The sequence below is a fragment of the Falco punctatus genome, assembly GCF_963210335.1.
Source record: "Falco punctatus genome assembly, chromosome: 8".
Classification (NCBI taxonomy): Eukaryota; Metazoa; Chordata; class Aves; order Falconiformes; family Falconidae; genus Falco; species Falco punctatus.
In genome coordinates this window covers 18309168-18335155 of record NC_137588.1, presented here as the reverse complement: position 1 = coordinate 18335155, position 25988 = coordinate 18309168, and the positions used below count along the sequence as shown (strand labels likewise).

The window sequence follows — 25988 nt, the reverse complement described above, 5'->3', positions numbered from 1 at the left end:
AGCAGAAAAAACATTTCAGATTAATTGTGCCTTCTTAAAGCTTCCTAGGGAAGATGATACAGTTTTTGATGTTCAATCAATATATAGAATTACAAGTTATGCATTTTCTGTATTCAAAAAAAAAAAGACAATCAAGTACAATGAATCCACTTGAAGAGTAAACAGAGGTAAACAAAGCAATGCTCTTATTTGCCCAATTTTTATTCTCTTATAAATCATAATTTAAACTCCACAACTCTTAACGATTAATTGAGCACAGGTTCCAAACAGTGCAGTTGGTTGGCAGTTAGTATGCCTTTTTCCATAAGCCCCAAAGTAATAGCAGTGATAAACAATGCTCGCTGATCAGTCAGACACACAGAGTATTTCCCAAACAGTTACTCAAGTGTACAGAGTTTTCAGTTGGGAAATGCTGAGAATAGCTTAGTTAACAGATTTTTTAAATGCCTTTGGAGGAAAGACCTCATGAATTTAAGCAGTGTTCAAAGAGGAAAACAAAAGTTATGTAAACCTAGCATAGACTTGAAACTTAACTTTGTGTTACACAATCCTTCCAAACAGCAGTTACAATTTTGCTGAAGGAAGCATTAGTAATGCTGACAAGGCTGTGCGATACATCTCTGGTTATTAAGCATATTTGTTACATGAAGACTTAGCCTTGGAGAACTAGTGAGGTTTCCCTTCTTTAGGGAAATAAATGTGTATCAAGTAGAGTTAAAAAAGTTTAATGAACTGATAATTCAAAATCAAACACTAAGTATCAACTTTTATACTAAATTAAAATCATATATTAAATATAAAGCAAGTATAAATGTGTAAGAAAAATTGGAAACAAACACTATTGCATATTTATAAAAAAGTATCAGAAGCCATACTGCTTGTCTTGCAAGAAATCATATTTAGAAGGCTAAAATCTTTTATATATATATCAAATAAATCTATGAATAAAACAGATAGGAACAGTATATAAATATGGTATCTTTAAATATTTACATGTATATGGAAACTAGTCAAAGTGGTGCTATAAGAAGGAAATGTCTGTTACAAAATTGAGATTACAAGTTCTGCATTATGTCCATCTGCATTACGCTATTAGTTTTAAACTCGCATCTTCCATAAACTAATTATTAACTTCAAAATTATCATTGCATAGAATTCCTTGAAAAATATTACTTAATTCTGCATTCCGCCTCACAGTAAGAACTATCGGGATGATGATACAAAAATAGTAACTTGGAGAACAGTAGCCAGCTGTGCTGCCCTTCAAAGTTTAGTCTCTGACTTGGTGCTTTTAGAAACAAGGAAGACACTGCCATCTCTAGTTTGCTGCAGTGAATATTCACTAGGAGAGTAAGACTTTCCATCTTCATCACGTAGCATGCTGAAGACCTCAAGGTATAAGGTAGTCAGTTGCTTTTTCATTTGACGAAGACTTTTGTCATGCTCCCCTTTCTCCTTAAGCAGTTTCTCTTTCTCATCTTTTAAGTTACTCAAGTCTTGCTCCAGTTCCACTATATTTTCCAGTTTTCTTTTACGGCAATTTTGAGCAGCCACTTTGTTCTTGCCTCTCCTGCGAATATCTCGAATAAGCGCAAGCTGGGCTTCATTGAACTGCTCCTTAGACATCATTTCATTAAAGTCATCAACAGGGAGATTGATGATTTTTTCAACAGGAAAAGGGATCTGCAGAGCTTTTGCTCTTTGCTCATCTCTTGTGAGATGAGCTTCAAGGCGGCCTGAAGGTTTATCTTTTGTGAACGGAGCTTTGGGGTGGCCAGGACCAGCAGGGGGTTCCTCCTTTGGTGCATTTGTACACTGCAAACTAGGTGTCCGAGCGCTCGGCCCCATGGAAGAAAACACTTGGTCCTGGGGCTGCAAAGAGTACGCGCTGGCATGGCTCTGTGGCACATTTCCAGGAGCACTATCCATGTCTTCCATTTCAGAATCGCTACAACCAAAAGTCTTATCTCCATAGGCAGATGATTCAACAGAGTGTTCAGGTGATGCTATGCTGGAACTCGCATTCAATGAAATACCAGAGTCAGAATCATTACATTCTGGTACAGTTCCTGAGTGGTTGCCATTAAAAGCTTTACACAGTGAGAAATCAGAAAGATCAATAGGTTCACTTAGAATTTCTGCAAGTGATTGACTGATAGTGTTTGTTGTTGCTGTGTCACCGTTCGCCTTTGTGTCAATAAAGGTGGCGTAGAAATCCTCACAGAAATCAGAGTTTGAAGGGGATGTGTCTTTTAAAGAGTTCACACTCAGCTGGCTGGTGTCTTCTGGTGGCAAAATGCTGGAAAAGGGATCCTCCATGCTATCCAGGAAATCTGGACTGCAGTTAACATCTTTTCTCATGATGGGTAATGAGCTGCAGTAATTGTATCTGTTGTGCATCTCTGTTGGCTTGGTTTCAGGGCTTGTGATTGTGCTTACCTCGGCCAGGTTATCGTTTTCAATGTTAAGACACTACATGGGAAATGCAAGAGAAGTTGAGCAACAATTCTCCAATTGAGAAAACCTTTTTCTATAACCCACAAGCACTAGATACTTCAGCAATTAACATACACATGGAACAGGTATTCCAACGTTGCTGTAACTTAGATCACTACAACACACTTGTACTACAGAGAGGCAATCTAGAAAGATGACTAGATACCTAAGCGAGGGTGTGAAGCAACTTGTTCTGGACAAAGCTACTCAGAGTAAAGAGAGCAGAGCCTCTCCAGCTCCTAGTGAGATGCTGGAGAGACCCATTCCAATGCTATATGGAAGCTGCATGGGGCCCTCCTGTTCTGGTAAATTGCTAGTGGGGACCCTTGGAGGTGCCAGGTCTGAACTTCTCACAAGCACCACTGCTAAGAAGGGCATGAGTACAGTAAATGTAAATTACCGAATGAGACTTAATGAGCATTACTAATAAACAATTACTCACAGCACTCTTACTTTCATGTTATGTGATAGACTACTTTTCCTCAAAAAACAAGATTCTTTTAGGATTTTCTGAATGAAGCAGCTGTTCAGTGCAGAGGAATGTAATTCCCAGTGAAGCAGAGTACTGATGTGAAGCCTTGCGAACATTAACTCACCCGACATACTTTTAGTTAAGCTGGCTAACATCAGCGTGAGCATCAAAGACTGTTATGTTGATGGACTTTCATTGGCTAAAAGACCAATGTTCTTTCCAAGCGGGTGGCAGTTTTTTAACTGAAGCTGAAGTAAGTGGGCCTGCTGTCCCCAAAGAATTAGGCAATTACCAAAACGATGCTGCTTCTCTTAGGAAGGGACCACACACTGATTATTTCACCAGAGATTGTTCAAGGTTTTAGAACATGAGCTCTTTTTTTCTTTTCTTCAAACGTAATTTGTAAAAGGCGATGCCCTCAATTTATCTCACTTCTTTCAGAAGATTATTCAATTACTGTTCAGAATTACTGCAATAGATAATTTTGGTTTGGCTTCTTAATGTATTTTCAGCATCACTGCTGCCTTTTCACAGCCAATTGCCCTTATTAATTAAGGTGGGGCTTTTAAGGCTACCACAGCAGTAAGATTAGGAAAGCATGAAAATTTTGAAAAATATAAACAGAAGACAGGAAAATGCAGAGCAGCAGGAAAAACGCAGCTCCTGCAAACTTTTTTTAAAGTACGATTTAGATTTACAGGCATTCCACTGAGCATTTGCTGGCTGGTGTCTTCTGGTGGCAAAATGCTGGAAAAGGGATCCTCAATACTATCCAGGAAATCTGGACTGCAGTTAACATCTTTTCTCATGTTAGTCTCTTGGGCTAACAGCATAAAGTAGAGCAGCACCATGCTAAAGCATTATGACATTCTATAGTAATGTATCTGAAAATAAATTTACTCAGTTTTGTCAAATCTAATGAAATATAAGAAGAAACATAAGGATAGGAGGAAAAAAAGCCTAGATGTCCTCTGTAACGTTCCTTTGAAATATTCAGTTAACGTACATTACATAATTAGTTCTTACTGAACACATATAAACAGCAGTTATATAACAACTACACATGACTCTTCTATGTACCTAAATATATGTTGTTATCAGCTTTACAAAACCTTTTCCTTAGATGAAAGTTGAATGCAAAAGTAACCATAAATGATTCACCCAGACACTGAAAAAAAAAGCATTTACAATAATGCTTGTAGAAACAATTCCTGTTGTAGTTCCATATTCAGAACTATCCATTTTTAAAGCAGCTGAAATTTCAACCATGATCATACCGTAACACGTTACAGAGAGATGCAAACAAGGATTTGCTAAAAACATTGGGAAGTTCTGACTGGTAAGACAGATTGTGTTTTGTTAAGATCTTCTGATAAACAACTGATTTCCTTCTTCTGACATGTTTTCCAATATATTACATTTAAAGAATTAAAGCTTCTATTGAGTTATAGACATCCTACAGGTGTAGAATCCAACATGACAATCATGATCATGTGTTAAGATGCTACTGTATTGCATTCTCCAAAACACCATACTTTTCCAAAATATCATGCTATTTTTTTTCAGGTACTCATCATACTAAATCTTTACCTGTAACTCTGGAAGGGACAATAGTTCTTCCCAAACTTGCTCTATATTCTGCATATTCTCCGCATCAGTAAGTGAAACTAAACCAGGTGATTCCGGTGGCTGAGCGTGATCAGATGAAATGAAGACTGGGTTCCTATCAATCTGAGCAGGAACCAGTGACTGAAATGCAGCTGAAGAAGCCTGAAGCGTTTAAAAAAAAAAAAAAAAAAAAAGTAGTAAAAAAAAACCACCAACCACCCAACCAACAATAACAAAAATACTGCATTCATAAAAACAACTTTGAATTTTCCAAAGCAAAAAATCTGGGTTTTGGTGTTCTACCATTTCTGCAGAACAGACAGACAGGTATTTCTTAACAAAAGCATTTTTTGTAAACAGCAGGGTAACATAAAAATATTCCTATGAAAAGCATTTTCAAATTAAGGAAAGAAATAGGAAAAAAAGGTATCTAGAAACTGGCTGGTGAAGGGCTTATTGTTACACATCAAACAGTCTGGGTCAGCACATGGAAACAAAGCAACTCAGACTCACCAACTCCGGAGAGCTGCACTAAGCTCAGTGTACCAAACTGACAAAGTCCACTACCATCCTTTACAGTAGCTGGAACGGTTGCCATCAGATGGCATTACACACTGAACCCTGGCTGCAGGGTTCAGTAAGCAGAAGGAACACAAGAAGTACCACTCCCTCCAGACACAGCCCCAGTTGAAGCTTACTATACTGCTTTATTCCAGCTGGAATCAGCTTGAGGACAAAAATCCCATCACACATTAACGTAATATAATGTAACATAACAAATGAGACCGATTCCCTAGATGACGACCCGTGAAACCACTGTGTTGAGCATTCTTACCTCATCGTCATCTATAAATGGGAATGCTTCTGCCAAGAGCTGCATGCAGTCATCAAAGGACAAGGTCTCTGCTTCTGGTTTTGAAGTCTGTGTGCTCTAAATAGGAAAATAATGAAAAAAATGTTACTGCATCTTTGAATAACTGAAGAATCTTCCATTACAGCAATGAATGCAAATTCATTTTAGGTAACCACTAACATGTCTTCCTGTGACTAGAAAAAGGATTAAACACTCACAAACACATGTTAAGAGTTTACCTGAGAAAAATCGATGGGTGGCTCAGTATTTTCTGAGTGAATGCGCTGAGCTGGCTGAACAGGAACAAATTCACCTGTTTCTTCGTCTAACTCCAGCTGAGCCAGCAAGGCTTTCTCCTGCTCTTTTTGGAGCTGCTCTTGTCTTTCCTTTTCAAGTTTCTTCTGTTTCTCAAGTTCATACTCCTTCTGTCGTTGACTAAAATCAAAAACTTCACGCCTCACCCCAAGGTCTATATCTTGTCTCCAAAGGATGTCAATCAAGTTCATGTCCTGTAACAGAAATGCTTTTTTTAAGCAAGCATCCTCTGCAGCAAAAGTGGCTCAGAACAACAGCAAAGCTTTTAATTTCTATATCGAACAGGTAGGCCCATTAACTAAGGCTTATTTTCTTAATCCTATGAAATTATCTGAATAAAATATGGCTCTATATGACCTTTTTGAAGGGTGCAAACTGATGGTTTCGTTGATGTGGCCTGCACACAGGCTCAGAGAAACTGAAGGAATTTTTTTACAAACGGTAAGGTAATACATGAACTAGCCAGAGGATAAATGTATTCTTCTTTCCTAAGTTACCTCACAGAAAACACAAAGCTATAGAATGAATTATGTCACATTAAGAAAGTAATTTTTAGGAGAAAAGAACAGAAATCACAAAGTTTGCCTATGTAAAGTTTTTTCAGATGATCTTATAAAATTGTAAAAGCTGGCTAAAAACAGAATGAAGCCTGTCTGAAGTAACTGTAATGTGATACTGCAAAATGTATTTGAAAATATTTATGTTCCATCCTGGTATTAAGTATTAATATTAAAGATCAGCAGAACAGGGCTTCAAAGTTGGAGGGTAACCTGGTTTCAAAGTCACTAAATGACATAACATCACTGTAGCATTAAACACAATTATTAAGACTATTACTAACAAATTGTAATTTAAAGCTTAGTCTAAGTTGATGTTCTAGTCTAAGTGTGGTTCTAGGCATGGGTGGTTTGGAGCAGCTGAGTGTAAACTAGGGGTCAATAGGTCTCAAATATGGCCCCTGGCTCATCAGGGAGTCAATCATTATCAGCCAGCTAACAACGACCTCGATGCCTTGGAAATCACCTCTTGCACCTGTAGTGCTTCAGAAGACAAATTAAACTCTGCCATTTAGGGAAAACCAACCAGTTAATATTATTTGATTTGGCTATAATCTCTTTTAATTTATTGTATAAGGGGTTTTTTTAGGAGGAAGGGGGTTAGTGGATTGGTTGATTGTGGTTTTTTACTCTTCAAATACTCAATATTTAAAGACTGAAGTCTGGACTACTTTCTCCCGTGAAGAAACCCTAACTAACACTCAGAAATCATCAATTTGGATGTCAGCTGACACAGAATTTTAATACTTGGTAGCCACATTTGTCAGATGGGTGACTGCCAACAATTCCTAGCTGGTGCCTGGGAGTTTTCATTTAATGGCATGTTTCATTATTCTTAAAATTACCCTTTAGTGGCAGCACACAAAAATCGTGTTCAGTGTTGGGCATTCTCATCATGCTAGCACACTACCAATAATATACTGAACACTAAATTTCATTTAAACAGAACTTTACCAATTCAGTTAGCGGTTCTATACCTAAGATACATCTATTTTGCCAACATACCAAATGAAAACACTCCCTTACCTCTAAAGGCTCTTTTCAAATAAGGACGCGAAGTAACCTGAACACCAAGTCACGCTGCCTTTCAAGACAATCACTTCTGTACAGTAGTTACGACAAAAAGCTTTAGGGCAAGTCCACAACTGAACAGACCAATTCAGTAATCTCATTTCTTTGTTAAAAATTCTGTACCATTAGCACTCGTATTTACACGTGGCATGAACTACTTCTACCAGTTACTAAAAGAAAATTATTTTCTCTAAAATCAAGCAGTTACACAAAATACCTGTGCATAACAACATGGGCATTCCCAAATCTAAGACATATTTAATATACCTTGCTGGGAGAGACCAAACTCAGCCTTAATGGCCAGCAATGAAGAAGCTGAAATAATTACAGCGGCTGCCCAAGACAATGTTTGGTCTTTCCAGATTGGCAGGGTAAAACAAACTAATTAAGTTCTGCAGTAATTGGAGATATTGCAATATGGTATAGCTTCATTAAGGGCCAGTAGTTTACCAGCTGCTCACTGTCTCCTTCTGCAGCAGATTCAAAACTGTTTCCTAGTCTCAGAGCATTTGCAATATGTTCTGGATAAAACTGCAGGATCTGTATTTTAGGGCTCACTTCTGAATTATTCATTTAGAAGGCACCATTAAAAATGTGACTCAAAAGATATTTTTTTGTGTGTGTGTGTGTGTGTGTATATAATGCACAAGGTTGTGAATTAACAGAGCTGTTCTCCTCCCCACGTTGCAACAGACTACAGCACAAAAATAGCAAAATGGGTGCTAAGTTTCAGTTTAAATCACAAAAAACAAAAGAAGTGATCAAAAAAAGAGGTAGAGAAGGCAAGGCATAGCATGTTTTCCTTAAGAAGAAAAACCACATAGCCTTAGTGCAAAAACTTAAGGCACTGCTATTAAATTTTTCAGCCATGCTACTGGCTGTATTCATTATCAAAATAAATAGCTTTGGATACTGCCTCATTTGTGGGATGAGAGACCTCCAAAGACACACCAGCTGGCCAAAAAAAATGCTGTGGCTGTACACCATCGCTTCTGCGTCTGTGCAGCAATCAATTCAGCAAGCAGGATCATTTTTTGAATGAATATGCTTGCACAGTTTTCAGGATCTTGAGCTGTTGTTTGAGAAGTACTACAGCATTGATTGGCTCTTGTCACTATTTTTCAAGGGACCATATTTAGCCCAGTATCTTCTCTCTGGCAAAGAGCGGAGCTTTGCTGAATGGTGTGTGCTCTACCCTGGAGAGAGATGCTTGTCAGAAGCACCTTTATTTTATTTAGTAGTTGTGCTTGTAGCACTTAAAACCAAAAGGGTGGGGTTGTTCTTATTTATCACCATATAATTGGAAAAGTTCCCTCCTATTTTCAGTTTGAAAAGCTCTATACAAATAGAGCAATATTAGCCTTAACTTTGAATAACAACTCAAGAAATTACTCTTCACATGAATGGACTGTACAGAGGAAGTGTTCTGTTAATATACTAATAGATACTATCATCAAACAGCATAGTCATTTAAATATCAACCTGCCATTTAACACTCATTTATAATTTCAGCCAATGCTTTTAGTAATACTGCCCTTCTCAAGAAGAAAAAATTCTGGCCATCAGCCCAAAGCCTTAGGTCAAAGTTAATGGAGTCAACATTGACCCAAGTGATTCACTAAGGAGTGAATCACAACCCCCAGCACAAGTTGATGCAAAGAAAAAAAAAATTAAAAATTGCAGTCTAAAGCAAATATTTTGCAATTTTGTTCCTTCAGCCTTTTCACAGCCTTCATCTTTAAATTATTCCTCTGCCTCATTGAACACTCACACATACACAGGCAGGCACTCTACATTTATCACTGAAGCATTTTCCCCCTTCCACTGTGAAAGCATCACAAAAATCAGTGTATTTGACGCCTGGAGTGTTTAACTAAAGTTATTAAAAGGCATTTCGCTTCTTGCCTGTGCATCAGCTACCCTCTGATTTTTAGATGCCTCAACATGATGTGCTGGTCTCAGAAAGATTAATTTGGAGGAACAAGCAAACACAGATTCACATCCGAACTGGATCACGTGCACTGAGAGTCCTGTGAAAGGATTCATCTGACCCAGGGCTTGTTGCTGCCCTTCGGAGCCATGCTAACCACTTCCCCTAATATCAGACATATTTACTGTAAAGGCGCCAGCCTCATGTGATAGACTCCACAAACGCCCGTTTGTTCTTTCCCCTGTTGTGCAACTCCTTGAATTGCATCAGAGGAAACGATGGTTTTGGCAGAGCCAAGAGGCAGCGCGGGAAGAGCCAGGGCCTCCCCTGCAGAAGGGAGGACCTGCACTTGGGAAGGATTGCAGGCACTATGCTCAGCTCTTCCCACCGAACACCAACACCTATTTTGAGGGGAAATACATTATGGTATTTAATGTATTACCATTGTCCAACATTTCTAACTTCTGGGAAAGTAACATGGTTTTAATATTTTTCCCAAGCAAACAGTGATTTGATTTTGTTCATAATATTTTCTTCATGATTTTGTAAACAGAGAAGAACTTCTGCTTTCCCATGATCCATGTAAGCAGGAGGTGCCTTGCACTCATGGTTTGATTTTTCTGTTCATTTGGTGATATGCTCTTCCAACCACATCGATAGCTTCGTTTGGACATATAAAGGCACTTTTAATAAGATAAACATAAATGTTAAACAATTCACATTAAGCCACCATCTGGCCCCCAATGGAAATTTTCATGTTTTAGATTTACATATCAGCATTTGCCATCTGGGCAGAGTCTGTTATACATTTTATGAGAAAATCTCTGACTACATTGTAAAGTTTGACGATTAACTCTTATTACTCCTAAGCAAACATATTTGCAGTAGAGTAAACAAAGGAGAGAGACCCTGTTTTCATGTTATTTTCATAGACTGACTTTTGTGCTTTAAATAAAATGCCAGTCTTTCATTTCACCCCTGCTGGGTTTATCTGACTGGTTTTGGTTTTGTTTGGAATATAGGCCATTTACAGGTACAACTGATAACGTGGAAACATCCAGCAGCCCAAGTGTCACCAGAGAAACAATCTATCTCAATACAGCATTTTCAACCTGTTGTTAGCTATCCCCTTAATACAGGGCACATTGTAAGTATTGCGCATTTACTTCTTAACGTCACGCCTTTTGCAACATAAACTGGGGTAACACTAGCAGAATCTCTCACCAGCCAAGGATTTGGTTTTCATTCTCAGGATCCATTAGCACTGAACTTCAAGAAGAGATACTTCACATGCCAGCATGAACAAATCAAAGAGCAACAGAGTCCATGGCTATGGCATCCAGCACAGAGCTCAGACTGGCACCCCACAAGAAGGAAAACACTGCTATAGCTTACTCACAGAAAGACAGATGGCAAAATATCCCCCCAATTTTCCAGAAAGTGAAAGGAATGAACAAAACCCACCTTATATTTTTGCTTCATTTAAAAAAAAAAAAAAGTGTGGGAAGTGAAGATCAAGGACCCGAGATACTCCAAGGCAAGAATGAAAGGGAGGGGATCAAGTAATAAAGCCCATGCAAGAGAAAGAGCTGAAAGCTCTTACCACTTAAGAAAAGCACAGGCTGTGGAAGCAACAGCTGAATGTCTTCCCGTCATCATTCTCAGGCAAAATTGATTTTGTTCATGTAGGCTTTAAGAACGATTTATAAATAATTTGATGTTTTCAGATGATCTCTGAAATAACCGTAACTACTGGTTTGTTTTCTAAATCTTTTTCAAGGTAAGTTACTTAATTACAAATCATAATTACATAAAAAACCCCCGATCCTGGACACATAAGCCTCATGCTTCAGAGAAAGCACTGAAAGCTGATAGTTAGCCCACACCGTAACTTTTTTAAAACAATTTTGAGTTTGGAAAGCTGACCCATAATTTCCAATCTCTTACCACCAGAAACTGTAGAACAAAAGTTAACTCAAGACTGTGCAATGGACAGCGAGGACACGAAAAATTCAAACAGCAGCCCGTATGAGAAGAATGAGGAAAAGGGAATGGCAGAAGCTATTTATGCTGGAGGGCAGAGGGGGACAACAGCAATTTTAGGTCTGGATTGAGGATTTGGAAATGTGACAGAACAGACAGCTGTCAAGCAAAGCCACATGACAGCAACCTGTGATTTGTGTCAAATCCCTGACTGCCCTGTGGAGCTGCCTGCTGTCCCACATTCTTCACCAACACCTCCCAGGCAACCAAGGAGGAAACAGGGTGCTTGGGTGGGCGTCATGGTGTAACCCCCGCCAGCAACTAAGCACCACACAGCTGCTTGCTCACTCCCCCCGGGTGGGATGGGGAAGAGAATCAAAAAAGTAGAAGTGAGAAAACTCGTGGGCTGAGATAAAGGCTATGTAATAAGTCAAAGCTGTGCACACAAGCAAAGCAAAGCAAAGCAAGGAATTCATTCACCAACTCCTATCAGCAGACAGGCACTCAGCCATCCCCAGGGAAGCCGGGCTCCATCACATGTAACGGTCACTTGGGAAGACAAAACACCCTAACTCCAAACATCCCCCCCTTCCTCCTTCTTCCCCCAGCTTTATGTACTGAGCACGATGCCATATGGTATGGAACATCCCTTTGGTCACTGGGCTCTGCTGTCCCGGCTGTGTCCCCTCCCAACTTCTTGTGCCCCCCCAGCCTGCTCGCTGGTGGGGTGGGGTGAGGAGCAGAAAAGCCCTTGACTCTGGGTAAGCCCTGCTCAGCAATAACTAAAGCATCTTCTCTGTTATCAACACTGTTTCCAGCACAGATCCAAAACACAGCCTGTACCAGCTACTGTGGAGAAAATTAACTCTATCCCAACCGAAACCAGCACAGTGGGTGTGAGGGGGGTGTCTTTTTTAATCATTCAAACTTGTGCCACTAACTACTGCTGTGACTGAACTGACACTAACCAGTACGCCCTGACAATAAACTAGCCTACTTCTGTTTCTTGATGCCCACGTGCTCTTCCTGGCCCTAAAGAGTCTTTGGACGCCTGACATCTTGGTCAGCAAACTCTTTTCAAGCCCTAGCAGGGTAACTTAACTGAAAAAGAACTCTAAAAGGGTTGGAAAGCCATAGCTTTAAAGAATTGATGTTGTAAGAGAATTTCCACTCCATGTCTATACAACTAAGCTCGTTGAAGAATGCTAACCACATGTCTTGGGATATTCTTCTGCCCCAACAGAGACTTATGGGGTAAGCTCAGTCCCTGAAATGCGTTTTTAGGCAAACATAATTTTCTTACTGAAGAAAGAAATGTCTAGAATGCTTTGCCAGGCCAGGAACAGAAGCAGACTTGGTATTTAGCCTCTTTTCTCCTAACGCAGATCTCACTTCAGACTGTACCTCCCACTATATTCCAGCAGGTTCCCCGAATAAATGTCAAACTGTAAGGATCTACTCTTATAAATCAGATTAGTTGAAAAACTCCTTGGCTGGGTTGTTCAGCATTCTTAAAGCTTCACTACAAGCCTTGTCTGGGTATTATCCTGACAAAAACGGGGAGAGGCTCTGGCTGGCTGGAAGGCCCTACAGGTGCTATTCTGGAAACTGCCCACCTACTCTCCCTACCCTCAATCCAGAAATAACTCCTTCTCCGAGATGAATGATTTATGTATTTCACCTGAAGCATCGTCTTCCAGGAATGATATGAACAAAGGCTACAACTAAGATCTGTACAGCTCCCAACATGATGATTTCCCCATATACAGCCCATAGCAAGCCAGCTTTCCAAGCTGCCAGGGAAAACACACACCTCATGCATTCACCAGTAACAGTGAAAAGACAGGTTTCTTTAAGCCTGAAGAATGCAAAATGAGCAAGCATGTAAGGGCAATAAAGAATAGCTGTTGTAGGCTGTCCATGGTCATTAATGTACCAACTCCAAAAGCTCCCAAATCCTAATGCTAACAATAGAACGAGGCCACAGCAAGTAAAGAAAAACACCCTTGTCAAAGTCAGCAAAGAAAAAGAAAAGGAGGGATATAAGAGCAGTTTACTACTACACTTCAACAACAGTTTTCTTTTTCTGTAAAAAATCAATCAATCCCCACCTCCCTACCACTCCTTTAAACACTGAACATTTGCAAGAGCCTCACAGCGTTCCCTTCCAGCCTGGAGCACAGCAGCAGGAGTGACATTTTCCTCTCTGGCTCATTAATCTCTGGAGTCAGAAATACATACATATATCCTTTTCCCACCACATTCGGTCTGCCTTGAGGTGGCCATTTCTGGTACAACAGATCAGTGGATTCTTACTTCGTGCCACAGATCTTTTTACAGAAGATTGTTTCATGCTCTTATCTCAGACACTCCAGAAGTAGGTAGCCATGTTTTTCTAAATTGTTAATCAATACATATTTTAGAAGGTAGATTTAAAATAATAAGTTTAATATAAAGTATGTGATTTCCAGGGGCTGAATGGTCCCAGGACTAATCCTGCCACAACATCTTTAAATAAAAAAAATTAGGAAAAAAGCACCCAAACCCACAGTCTCATTGGTTTACAGAAAGAAAAGTCTTAAATCTGACATTGGCACTTGTTTTGTTTGTACGATATCTGATTTTTCAGAAGTTATTCTCTAGTATTGATTGACAGATCTGTCATGCATTGTGTCTGTTCCAAAGTCCCCTATTTTTGTCTTTAGGCTAAAGACAGAGTTAGGTCTAACATTGTGAGCTGATGACTATGAACTTTTCTTGAATAAATTTAACTATGCCCTTACTTACAAGCAATACCCTGGCTGCTAAGCAAAAGCTGAAAATGGTCATGGGTGTCATCCCACCTCTTCAAACTTTGTCCTAAATCTCTTGACATCCCAGAATGCTTTCTGGAACATCAGTATCTAAAGCAATGGATCTCACATGTTTTTAGAGTTGTGCTGTTTCCGTTAGATGGGTTCCCTTCTTCCCTTTTTAGTCTTAATTATATTGTGTTAATCAATTTCATTTTTCCACAGTATATTTGGCTGGTATAAAAGTGTTGTGGTCCCTTCTACTCAGATTTTGAATCCCTCTTTCAGCTTAACAGAGCCATTTACTTGCTGCTACTTTATTCCATCTTGCATCAGCAGCATTACAAAATGATTAAGGCAATAAGCACACACAGATAATATGTATTCAAGTTACAATATATTACACAAGTTGCACAATGAAACTGGGAGGCTGGGGATTGTTTTATAAGAGTTAGTCTATTTCTTTTTACATGCTTGATACATCAACAAAGCTCTGATGTGCTGCCCCAGCAAGTAAACTGAGTGATTCTGTTGTGGCTGACTTTCTAGCTGTTGTCTAATCACTGTAACTCCATTTTGAAAGGTATTCCAGTAGCAGCCATTTCAGAAGTCTACTTCATTTCAGCAAAAGCTGGTCCTTAATGGCTTTATTTGTGTTTGGGTTTTTTTCCTCCCAAGTTAAAACTGCATCATAAGAAAATGGGCATTTATTGAATTTTGGCACTTATACACCAAAAAAATCCTTATCCTACATAAACAAAAAATATAAAAAATATACAGCATCTGAAAATACTGCTCATCTTTTAACCATAGGAATATAAAAGCCTTTGTGTCCCAATTCATTTTATATATTGAACCTACAGTACTTGGAAAACAATTACCTGTTAAATGATTATCTTCAAGCTACCCTGCTGCACCCAGCCAGGCATGTACTGTGTGCAGACATTGCCACAGGCTAGTCATTAGTTTATCTACAAGAGGACTTGTTTATAATAATGGCTCAGTCATCTGGGAAACACAATCCAGTCAAATTATAGCCTGCTCTTATGTCCAATGAAACAAATCAGGGCTCAAGAAAAGAAGAACAAAGAACCAGAGAAAAGAACCTAATCAAACTTCAAATAACATATTTATTAGGTTGTATTAACCTTCGGTTATAACCTATGAGCCGCTATTCTGATTTCATCAGTATTACACATTTTTGGAAATGTGCATTTCAAACCAAACATGAAAACAGTGTGCTTGCACCAGATGGGTTGTTACAGCTGTGCTACGGCCTGGATGTGGAAACCACTTGCTCTTAGTACTACAAGAAGCATGTCTCACCAAGTTTCACTTCACTGATCTCACAAGCAACTTGGTTGTTGTTCGTGGGCCAAACTACCATGGCAAGGAACTGGAGTCTGCGTGTGTGAGAAAGGGAAGAGGAGAGGTTCACTAGGTGTACTGCCAGCACACATCCATTGGCCCTCCTTCAGAAACACCCGACATCTGGTCCGTAAGGCTGCACCAAATAAATTCTTCCACACTTCCGAGCTGAGCTGACAAAGAAAGAGCAAGGATGCTTTAAAATTCACTTGCCACACAAACACCTGATCAGTCTGAAGTACTATCTTAAGGCTAAAAGTTTAAGAATACAGTTACATTGCAAGGAATACAGTTTGCTCCCAAGGTGACCAGCTGCAACGTGTCCTGTAGATGTCAGCCCACATCTGGCGGAATATACAAGTGCCTACCTCCCACTGCAGTCTGTGGGACACAGGTGTTAAAATACTTTCACGGATCAGAGTCTTGCAATTAATGCACACTTTTCACAGACATAATTTATATAGACAATGCTGGGAATTTAGTGTCAGTGTGAATAAATAAGCAGGGTCAATTATTTTTTTTTTTGTGAGTGTTCAACTTCAAATACACTTGGAAAGGTTATTTAGTTTCTACAAGGGCAAAGCAGAAAACCCCACAGAACAGAAAAAAGGCCAAAAATACACTGCTATTCAACTGGTCACCACTGGACAGTACAGGACCATAACATATTTGAGGAAGGGAGGTCCAGCACAGCAAATTTTTGCTGTGGTGACACTATCTTTCCAAACAAGTAATTCATGGTTAAACTGTTTATTTGACATCATGCACTGCCTTCATTAGTGACATAACACAGAAAAGCTTCAGTAAATAAAAATACCATTCAACTGTGCATTGATGACCAAAAATGCTCTCCCTAAATTTACATGAAACATCATAGAAGTCGTTATTTAATTTGCATGAAAGCAGTCTGTATAGCTTTTCCCCTTCCTCCAGCCCCACCAAGATACACAGTGAGATTTGTTTTTCCATAGAATACAGCAAGAGAGATTTTACTAATTTTCTTAAGCACCTGCAATGTACATGTTTCTCAGCAAAAAGCAATCCTCTAGAAGTCATCAACCCCCACAAAGGTTTCAGGAAGCTCTTCCACTTGAAAGTCCTGCAAAGTTAAACAACTAAACCAGAAAGCTCAAGATGGGCCAACATGTCAGGAACCTACATACCAATTTCTCATTCTTGTACACAATGACAGCTTTTGCTTAAAAAACTGTAAACCTACTGAGAAGTTGAACAACACTGCACAAAACTAAAGCTTTGTTTCTGTATGGTGCAATCCCGCCCCCACTATGTAAAGTCCTGTGTAGTATTGAGTTTATAAACTCTGAAAACAAAAGGAGCCAATTCATCTTCCAAGGCATGAACCAGAGTAGGTAAACAGGTTTATACCTCTTACTAAATCATATAAAAGCAGTAATTCTCAAAAGAACAATAAAGTCTGCAGAACTCAACCATCCGTAATTGCATCTTTCCATCATTATATGATTTCCATATCATCCATAATGATGTGGCCTCCACCACCAACCACTTTCTTTGTGGCTTCCATGGCTGTGCCCCTGGAGTACACAGGAGGCTCACAGCCTGTACAGCTGATTATCACAGGGATGCCTCACTCAGCCTTCAGATTAAATGGGCTAAGAAATGGTACCTAAGAAATCAAGGAAGAGGCCAATCCCTGATATGCGTCCCCTCACACACTATGCTAGCACCTATGATGACCAAAACAAGACTTTTTGCCACAAATAAGTAACATGTCAATGCACCTCTTCCATCCATAAGCAGTAAACATAATCCAGGCACGTTTAACAAGTGTACGGTTAACAAATGTTAAATACTGGGGGGGGAGGAGGCTATCCAGTTTGCAAGTATATTACAGTACACTATATTTAGCAGATTGTTTCTAAAATCAGAATTTATAGATTTTTTTCTAGTAGAGATTTGATTGCTTTCCTGATAATTAGAATAAATTTGCTGAGCAAAAAGGTTAGGAAGATCACTTGTAAAATAATGAAATATGGTATGCAAAGAAAATGTCAGGCCTGGATCTTAACTAGTTTTCTGCCTTTGACCTTCACTCTCTTACGCCTCAGTAGATACTTGGGGAAAAAAAAAAAAAATCAGGTTATAGCAAATTATCAGAAAAAATGGCAAGATTCTCTACAATTTCTCTATAGCACAGTTAATTCAGACAATGAGGGAAAGAGAGGTCTTGTTACGGTAGAGTCACTACTCAGCTATGAACTGTTCATTGTCATTACTACTTGCATTTTGTAAGACTTTGTTCTTCACCTCTGCCACATATACACATAATTTATCAAAAAGCTCTCATCTCAAGCTTCATTTTGATTTTAAAATAATTCTATGGCTCAGACCTTAGCAACAGTTTTTCAGAATAATTTTAAAGCACACCATTAACAGTTTTAATTATTTAAGCAGCTTCCATTCTTCATTTTGCCAGCAAAAATAAACTTCAAGAAATGAGAGATGTCTAGAGGTGTTCACACTGGTTACCAGCTGAACAAGTATTCCCGAGAGTGGTAGGTGCAGACTAGATTCCTGAAGTGGAAGATAATGAAGGATCACAAATCAAGCTGGAAAACAATCCATGGAACTACAACATCCCACTGAGTCACCACAATTTATACTAGCTGAATTGATCTAATAATATTCTAGTTCAAATACCAAAAACCAAATTAGAAAGTACAGTATCAGAAGTCACTGCTGTAATTCTCTCTGTTACAGCATACACAGCTAAGAGGCACCTAAACACGTACATTTCCATAGCCAAAGAATTCCATACAAATAATTTAGAAGACCAGGTGTCAGAAGTTACGACTTAAGTTTCAAATGTAAGTTCTGGGTTTTCATATTACACTATTTTAATAATACCATTTTCACTACTGAAGTACTTCCACTTTCATCCTTACGTATCTTAAATCCTACTTGTTTCAAAAGTTTACTCAGGTGTGTTTGATTTTACAAGTATCAGTGGGACAATCTTCCAGAAATTCCTCGGCTGACACAGATCTGCTCAAGACCCATCTACAGCAGAAAAAGAAAATGCAAATATAATTCAGTGTTATAAAACAGAAAATACACCCATGCATCTCATGCCAAATAATTCACAGAACATTGCACCAAGGTCTACAGTACACTTGTTCCAAAGACAATGACTGTATTACCTGCACTGGTGCATACATATCAGTCACCACTACTGCATTAGTGGTACAGACAAGCATTAGCCTAACAAGCTGGCGTAGAATATTCCCATTGACACGTTGTGGATGACCACTGCCATTAATGTCTCCACACTCTCCTTCCAGCCACCAAGCTTCTGAAAAACTTACCCTCTGAGCAGAGCTGCACCAACCTTCAGAGCCACCCACCCACCCCTGCCACTCTCTTATGCCCATTGCTTTATTACCCAGTTGACTGTGGAAGAGGTCATCCGGTCACAGAACTGCATGCAATCTAACTGGAAATACCCTGTTTTTGGACAAAATTCAGCTTTCTTACCCAACAGCACATAACTCAAGCAAACAGCTCCTGGAGACAGAAGGGAGAAAATGAGGAAGCATCCAGGCCCAGGCGGCACAAAACATAAATGTCAGTTGCATAGCAGACCTAAGACTGGCCACTTACATGGGAGCAGGCAGCATTCAGTGGCAGACCTGCATCAACTGCATGCTACCTGGGAATTCTGAGGGGGGATCTTCCAACAGCCCAAGCAGTACAGGAACTGCTCCACTAATTATAGCAATAAGTAGGGAGGTACTAATTTTACCACAAGGGTTCAAACAGACAAACCCCCCCCCTCCCCCCCACCCAGGATCTTTCTATCCTAGCTCTTTGTGGCTAAACAGTGGTGATGAGCTGAGCAGGAAGCAAATCAAAGTCACAGCAGCTTTTCATGTAACGCAGCTGTACAAAAGTCCCTGCTTCAACATTTAGTGCACATTAATTTCAAACACAGCAAATAGGCACACCCTTAATCATAAAACAAACCTCTTCTTCAAGGCAGGCTATCAACCAAGCTCCTTCTGAGTCAATTTCTCAAGTATGCAAACTCTGTTTTGCAAGCAGTTTCCAGGAGTAGATTTTTTTATACTTACAAGAGACAGCACGTAAAATCAATACAGCAAACGGCAATAAAACTTTGAAACTGCAAGACAGAGGTGGAGGCAAGGGGGGAAAAGTTGGTATCTTTATATTTCATAGTCATACAGAAGACACTTCCTTAAAAGGTTTGAAAGAGATGGTTTCAAACTGCTGTTACATAACTTATTGCTGCAACATCAAGCTTAAAGGAACTTTCTTTTCCTTTTTTTTTAATTGCGTTCCATAATACTGCATAAATTGGATTAAAAGTCTTAAAACTGCAAGACAAGTAAGTATGAAGCTGGGTGGTCTCAACTCCCCCAGTACTGCAATAGCATCAAAGACATACTTCTTCCACATTTATCTTAACTGTAAAGATAGGAAACATTAATAGTTACTTACAGCACCTTCAAAATAACACCTACAAATAAACACTGTTTTATATTCCTTCTTCCTGGTATAAAAACTGCAGCTTATCAGACCAAAATCAGAAATCTGAACTGTAATGAAAAACTTCAACCGGATCTGTAGTATATAAATTGCATCCACAAAAGTATTTATTTCTAAGCTATTCTACTAGATACTACCCATTCTACTAGAATCTTGCCAATTAGTACTTGTGCTAGGGATTATTAATATACCACTGAGCAGCAGTTACGCTGTGCTTGTAGAACAACGCTAATTTAACTTTGAGTTAACAACACTCTTATTAACTTCTATTAACTTTCCAACATCTCCATGATCAACACATCAAAGCACTTTATTCTTTTGGAGTGAATATTACAGTAGGAATTAAGAGCCAAACATAAAGCCCATGTATCAACACATAACATTAAAAAAAATAATCAATGTGTCTGTTAAAGAAAACTGAGCAAATATTTCACCAAGAATTCAGAACGGCTAAAGACAGAAAACGGAAGATGCTTCATAAGGCGAAGACAAATCCTATTCTCCAAAGTAGTCAAATTAAACTTTTTTATCCTTACTTGATGGTGTTACAGACTGCTTGGTTATCCAAATTAATATTTAATTTAAATGTATGGTTCTGAGCGACTTTGCTTCCGTTTGAAACTGGCACCATTGGACTATGCATGTTAAGGTAAAGCTAAACTGATATTAAAACAAGGTAGTCTGCTGAGGAACGTATTTATTTTATTTCCTTATTTTAAAAGGTGGTAGAGAAAAATGAAGAAATACATATCTAAAAAATCCTGAGACAAGAGATGTGTCTGTGCTTGCTTCGGTACTGTGTGGCACAAGTAGTAAGTTCTTACACTTTAGAAGAACTTGAGCACTATATGACCAATTAGCTTCTTGCCACTGCCAATTAATACATGACTGTCAGTCACTAGCTTTACTTTTCCTGTGCAGAAAGCAGCTACCGAGTAGGAAAAAAGTACACAATGCCTATCTTTACTTGAAATGTATTTGTCCGTATCTGTTTCAGATAAGCCTTCCATGACTTAAAGCAGTTTTACACACCACAGATAGCATTGCTGGCTTCATTTCTCACTGGCTGGTTTCACTGTTTACCTTAATAAAACAAATATGCTATAAAAGTATTACTTTTGAGCAATCCCGAGGAGGATTTAAGTTTGCTATAATCAGCCATCTTTGGGTAACACAAATTCAAAGTCATGACTTCCAACTCCTCCTTTTCATTGGTCTACACAGAAAGACTTGCATAGACAGCAGATTAAGTGTTTCCAAAACCAGTTAAATAAGATTATCACCAAAAAAAAAAAGAACTAATTTCACCAATATGTTGTATTCTTTTCCCTTCACCTAGAGCTGTATTCCGTGGCACAAAGTCCAGCTCTGGTATAATATGCTGTATCAGAAAACCGAACAAACTTCAAACCCTTTCATGTTCTCTAGGAATGTGCTATATTAAAATAATAGGTCACTTAGGGTTGGAATGATACAGAGGCCAAAACAAACTTTAACTAGGTGATTAACCTGGAGACTTTGTAGGACTTTTTGCTGGCTGGAACTCAAGCACAGCAGCAAGGGATTAATATTTAATTCATGCCGACAAGTTACTGTCTGGACTTGTAGTGCACTAGCTTCAGCCAACACAATCATTGCAAACACACCGCACTCACAAATCGGCCTAATGCTACTGAACAGTTCAGTCATTTTAAAGCTCACCTTCGTAATATAAAGGGAGGAAAAAGAAAAGAAGTGGTGTTCTAGAGACAAAAATCAAATTCCTTCTTTCCAATGAAGCACACATCCAGTGTCACAGGCACGGGTACACTTAGTATCATTTACTGTCATCATCTGAACTTCCTATATATTGTCTCCTTCTTCCCTAAGCTTGTTCTTTTCTGGGCCTGCAATTGACTTTTTCACTCTCCTTTAAAAGTCTGAGAGCTTTTGGAATGCAATAATGACAAACTCTTGACAGCTTTTCCTGGTTTTTGGTGGTTTCTTGGTTCTACTGAAGGACCAAATATAACAAAAATTTACAACTATATAGGAAAAATTATAGTAAAGAATAGCACAAATTGATTTTACAGAGAACATAGGAACATATGCTTGACTTAGCTCCTTCCACTTCTTGCATTCCTCAACCTCATTTCACAAAGGCCAGCATATTCCACAAAGGTACTGAGATTTCTTTAACAAAGTAAGTCTGTTGAATACGCTACTGCTACATTCATTTCATTCAGGATCACAAAAGGAAGAATATCTATCAAATAGGTACTTTGCTGCTTTGTAAATTGAAGATACAGAGGAAAAGGAACCAACAAATCAAAAGAGCATTCCGGTGCAACAACAGATACAGTAATCTGACACACTTTTAACAACATTCTTGTCCTTCAGGATTATATATAACCTGCTGCATTCTTATTCAGGATAAGTATTATACTGTCCCTATTTTTTTCAATTAAAAAAGAAAAAAGGGACTGAGAGCCAAAATTTATTCTTGCACATGAACATTAGAGGGAAGTGTACACAAACCTTCCTAACCACCCACACAGTGATACAAAAATGTCTCAAGTTCCTTAAAGCACACAAGATCATCCAGCTCCCCTCTTACACTAAACATTCTTTTTTTTGTTCCAGCTTGATCTCTTTCAAACATTTCCCAACAAACTTTCAAAGCCAAACTCCTCCCCAACTTCTGAGTGCCAGCCACAAGCTTCAAGTTGGATTTTCCGAGGCAATTAACTTCTTTCACTTCTATTTCCAATATAACTGTTAATTCTCAGCACATTTTAAAGACAAACTACAGAACAGTGTTCATATGATATTTACTACAATAACAATAATATCCAGTTATCTGTTCTCCTGAAGGGACTGACACAGTTAGCTCCTATTAGTCTACATTCATTTCAGCCAAATACGCTATATTGCATTACAGCTACCACAGGCTTAACTGGAGGATATTCTTTTGCGAGTTTTCAGGGAAAGAAAGCTCTATCAGTGCAGCCTGATATCAAAATGAGCACAGAAGAACTGAGGGGGTCAAAACAAACGCACTACTACTTACTCTAATCTACTTCCTTCAAACCTGTCGATAATTTTAGTAGGTAACATTATATTCAGAAATATGGATGGTCTCTTATACTGAAATTTCAGCTACATACACATATATTTCTAAAGATATCTTGATCAGATGTTTCTATTTAACAGGGTTATTAAACCTCAGTATCAAGAAACAAAACAAAGAACCACCAACCCAAAAAACAAAGACTTGTTGCCAGGCCTGGGCAGTGCACTTGTCTTTTCCTGTGGAATCTACCTCATGTGGAAATGATAGGCCATTAGGGAATAAAAAATAAACCCATTCACTTGACAATTTAATGCAGCATGTCATAAAAAAAGTATGTGTAATTCCTCTTTAAAGCCCTTTAGACTGAAGAGATCACACTAATTGAACTAGAGACTCTTCAGGGCAGTTCTCTAGGTAGAAAACCCTAACAGATACACTTAAAGCGGGCACTCAATTATTTGCCTACTTGGATTTGCTAGAGCTGGTCTTACTCCAGCTTAAGTGCAACCCACAGCTTCATTCTTTGTGTTGGAAAGTGAATTCTTTCTGCTCTCTTCTTGTTGTGAGGTTCAAATTCTAATAACTGATGAGCTTGTTGAGCTGTTTTACAAGGTTACAGGCAACCATTTCAGTAACTTCAAGTTTACTGAAGAGAACAGCTACTATGAGAACAGCATGCTTTTGCAAGCGTGAAATTTCTTGACGCTTGTTCCATTGCTTTTTTTCTTAGATGTTTTGATGCCTGTGTTGTTAGTGTGTAATAGGCAGCATCCCATTTCACCTCTGCATACAGTGGCCCATCCTATTTCCAGTCAGAGAAGTACAATAAAGGAATACTTTTTCCAAGAATATTGCAGGCAACAGCACTGCTAACTCCCACAGAAGTATGTAGCAGAAATGGGTGATTTTGCATTCTGGTTGAGCAGCTAGCTCCAGTCCTTCATATTCACCTTTACTGCCATGACAACTGCTACCAGGCATAAAAACAGACTGAGATCTTCACTGTATTTGCACAAGTGCACATCCTTCCCATCCACTGGCTTCTGCAATCCGAGGGCAAAATGAAGACCATGCTCCCTGTTACCCATTTTGAGTGAATGTTCCATGGGAAAGGGTATTTGAATTTTCTGTGTAATAAATACATTTAAAACCATACATGTCAAAGATGGTAATTATTTACTATCTGAAAAACACAGTGCCTTTACAGGCTAGGGCTGCAAATAGGAAAATTGCAACAGGTGGCTGGGTAGAAAGGGTTTGACAAAGTAGGCAAACAAGTAATAAAAGCTAGGTTTGCTAGCAGGGAAGTCACAGTGGATCGGGCAAGGAGGTACAAAAGCAGGTACACAGGAATCAGTCTGTCAAGACTCTCAGAAATGAAAGCAAAAATGCCACAGCTGGATACTATTGGCAAAAAGATACTCACAGGGTGTTTATGTAGCACAAGCCAAAAGCCTAATTTTTGTTGCAGTATTTTCCAAGAAACTGAGGAGGCAAGGCAGAGATCACCACTGTGCCATCCTGGGCTAAAAAAACAGATGAGCCAGGCAGAGCTATGAGTGGCTCAAGACAGAACAGCAACAGCAACCAATGAACAGAAAAAGGTGTATCCAAGGCTAACGGACAGACAATTAAGAATTAAAAGAAACTCTATTGTGCAGCAGGTATTGTACTGACATACACTGAAGGAGCCTCAAAACTTTTCAGTCTTAAGTCTGTAGTATTAAAACAACTCCAGATTTTCATGTATTACTTCTTTAAACCTAATAACTAGCTGATAAGGCTGTTTCTCATTTAAAAGCCCATGAAAAACACGTTTATAAACATCTGAAATGGAGTTCAATTATGTTTTCAGTTATTCGCCCCACTCTTGCAACCAGCCTGCAACACAAAACCCCTGAACTTCCCCAGGCTTTTAGAGAAGAGATTTCCTTGCACAAGAGCGCAAAACGCAAACGCACCCAAATACCCCAAAGCCTCCCAGCGACTCGCCTTGGAGAAGACCCCCAGGAAACTCCTCCCGCGTCGAAGCCCCCGAGAAGCGCTCGGGTCAGCGCCCCGGAGCCGTCCCCAGCGGGCCGAAGCGCAGGGGGAGCAACCCGCCCGCAGCCCCACACCAGCGGCCGGGGCCGGCCCGGTTCGGGCTCCGCAGGCTGCGTGTGAGAGGCTGAGCCAGACCCCGAGCCGCCCCAGGGAAGTGCATGATTGTGCAACTGCCGCTGCTGGCCCGGCCCGGGCCGCACGCTACCGGCGGGGACGGGGCCCCGGCGGGGCGGCTGCGACGGGCAGCCACGCCACAACAGAAGGAAACCTGCAGTAACTCACCCGAGCGAGGACAGAGAGGCGCACGGCCACGCCGGGGGCAGCGACGCGAGGCCGCGCCCGGCGCGGGCTGCCGCTCCCTCAGGGGCCGGGGCCGGCTCCGGCCCTCTCGCCCTCCCCGGCCCCGCCGGGCTCCTGCCCCCACCCGAGGCTGCTGCAGAGGCGACTCCTGCAGGCCCTGACTGACCTTTTCGCGACCGGCGCAGGCGGGAAGAGACCCGGCCCAGCCCTGCTCTGCTCGGCCCGGCCCGGCCCGCCTCGGCAGCGCGGGGCCGGGGGGGGCTGCAGGAGCCGCCGCGGCCCCGCCCCCACCGTGACTCAGCGCGTTCGCAGGGGCGGGGCGGCGCCACGTGCGCCGCCGGCCTCGTGACCGCCCGCCCCGCCCCTCGCCCGGACACCCGGCCGGGCCGGGCCCCGCGGGGGGAGGCGGGGGTGCCGCCGCCGCCCGCCGGCCGCGCTCTCACCTGGGCGGTGGGGGGCAGCTCGATCTCCATCGCGCGGGACCGGGGGCACGGGGAGGCCGGCACGGCGCGGTGGCGGCTGGCCCGGCGCCGCCTGCTCGCTGGCTCCGGCGCTGTTCGGGGATGGAGGCGGGCTGGGCTGGGCCGGGCCGGGCCGGGCCGG

At 40.5% G+C, this 25988-nt stretch overlaps 1 protein-coding gene across 5 annotated transcripts; it reads right to left on the bottom strand.

Moving 5' to 3' along the window:
- Positions 1 to 168: 168 nt before the first annotated feature.
- NFE2L2 (NFE2 like bZIP transcription factor 2) lies at positions 169 to 25988 on the bottom strand. Of its 5 annotated transcripts, XM_080400381.1 has the most exons (6): positions 25368 to 25651; positions 15404 to 15618; positions 5669 to 5938; positions 5412 to 5507; positions 4559 to 4738; positions 169 to 2472 (listed from the first exon to the last, which is right to left on the bottom strand). In XM_080400381.1, the coding sequence occupies exons 3-6, from the start codon at positions 5933 to 5935 to the stop codon at positions 1264 to 1266; spliced, it is 1752 nt and encodes a 583-aa protein (XP_080256507.1). In that variant the 5' UTR covers positions 5936 to 5938; positions 15404 to 15618; positions 25368 to 25651; the 3' UTR covers positions 169 to 1263. The 5 variants fall into 5 exon arrangements, with proteins under 5 accessions (XP_080256507.1, XP_080256510.1, XP_080256511.1 ...); XM_080400384.1 differs by lacking the exons at positions 15404 to 15618; positions 25368 to 25651 and adding an exon at positions 25829 to 25988; XM_080400385.1 differs by lacking the exon at positions 15404 to 15618 and having other exon boundaries at positions 25552 to 25698.

Coding starts and splice junctions, on each gene's coding strand:
- NFE2L2 (XM_080400384.1), bottom strand. CDS start 25,858: ATGGAGATCGAGCTGCCCCCCACCGCCCAG. Junction 5,508..5,668: donor CACCCATCGATTTTTCTCAG/GTAAACTCTTAA, acceptor TTTCCTATTTAG/AGCACACAGACTTCAAAACC. Junction 2,473..4,558: donor TGTCCCTTCCAGAGTTACAG/GTAAAGATTTAG, acceptor TTTCCCATGTAG/TGTCTTAACATTGAAAACGA.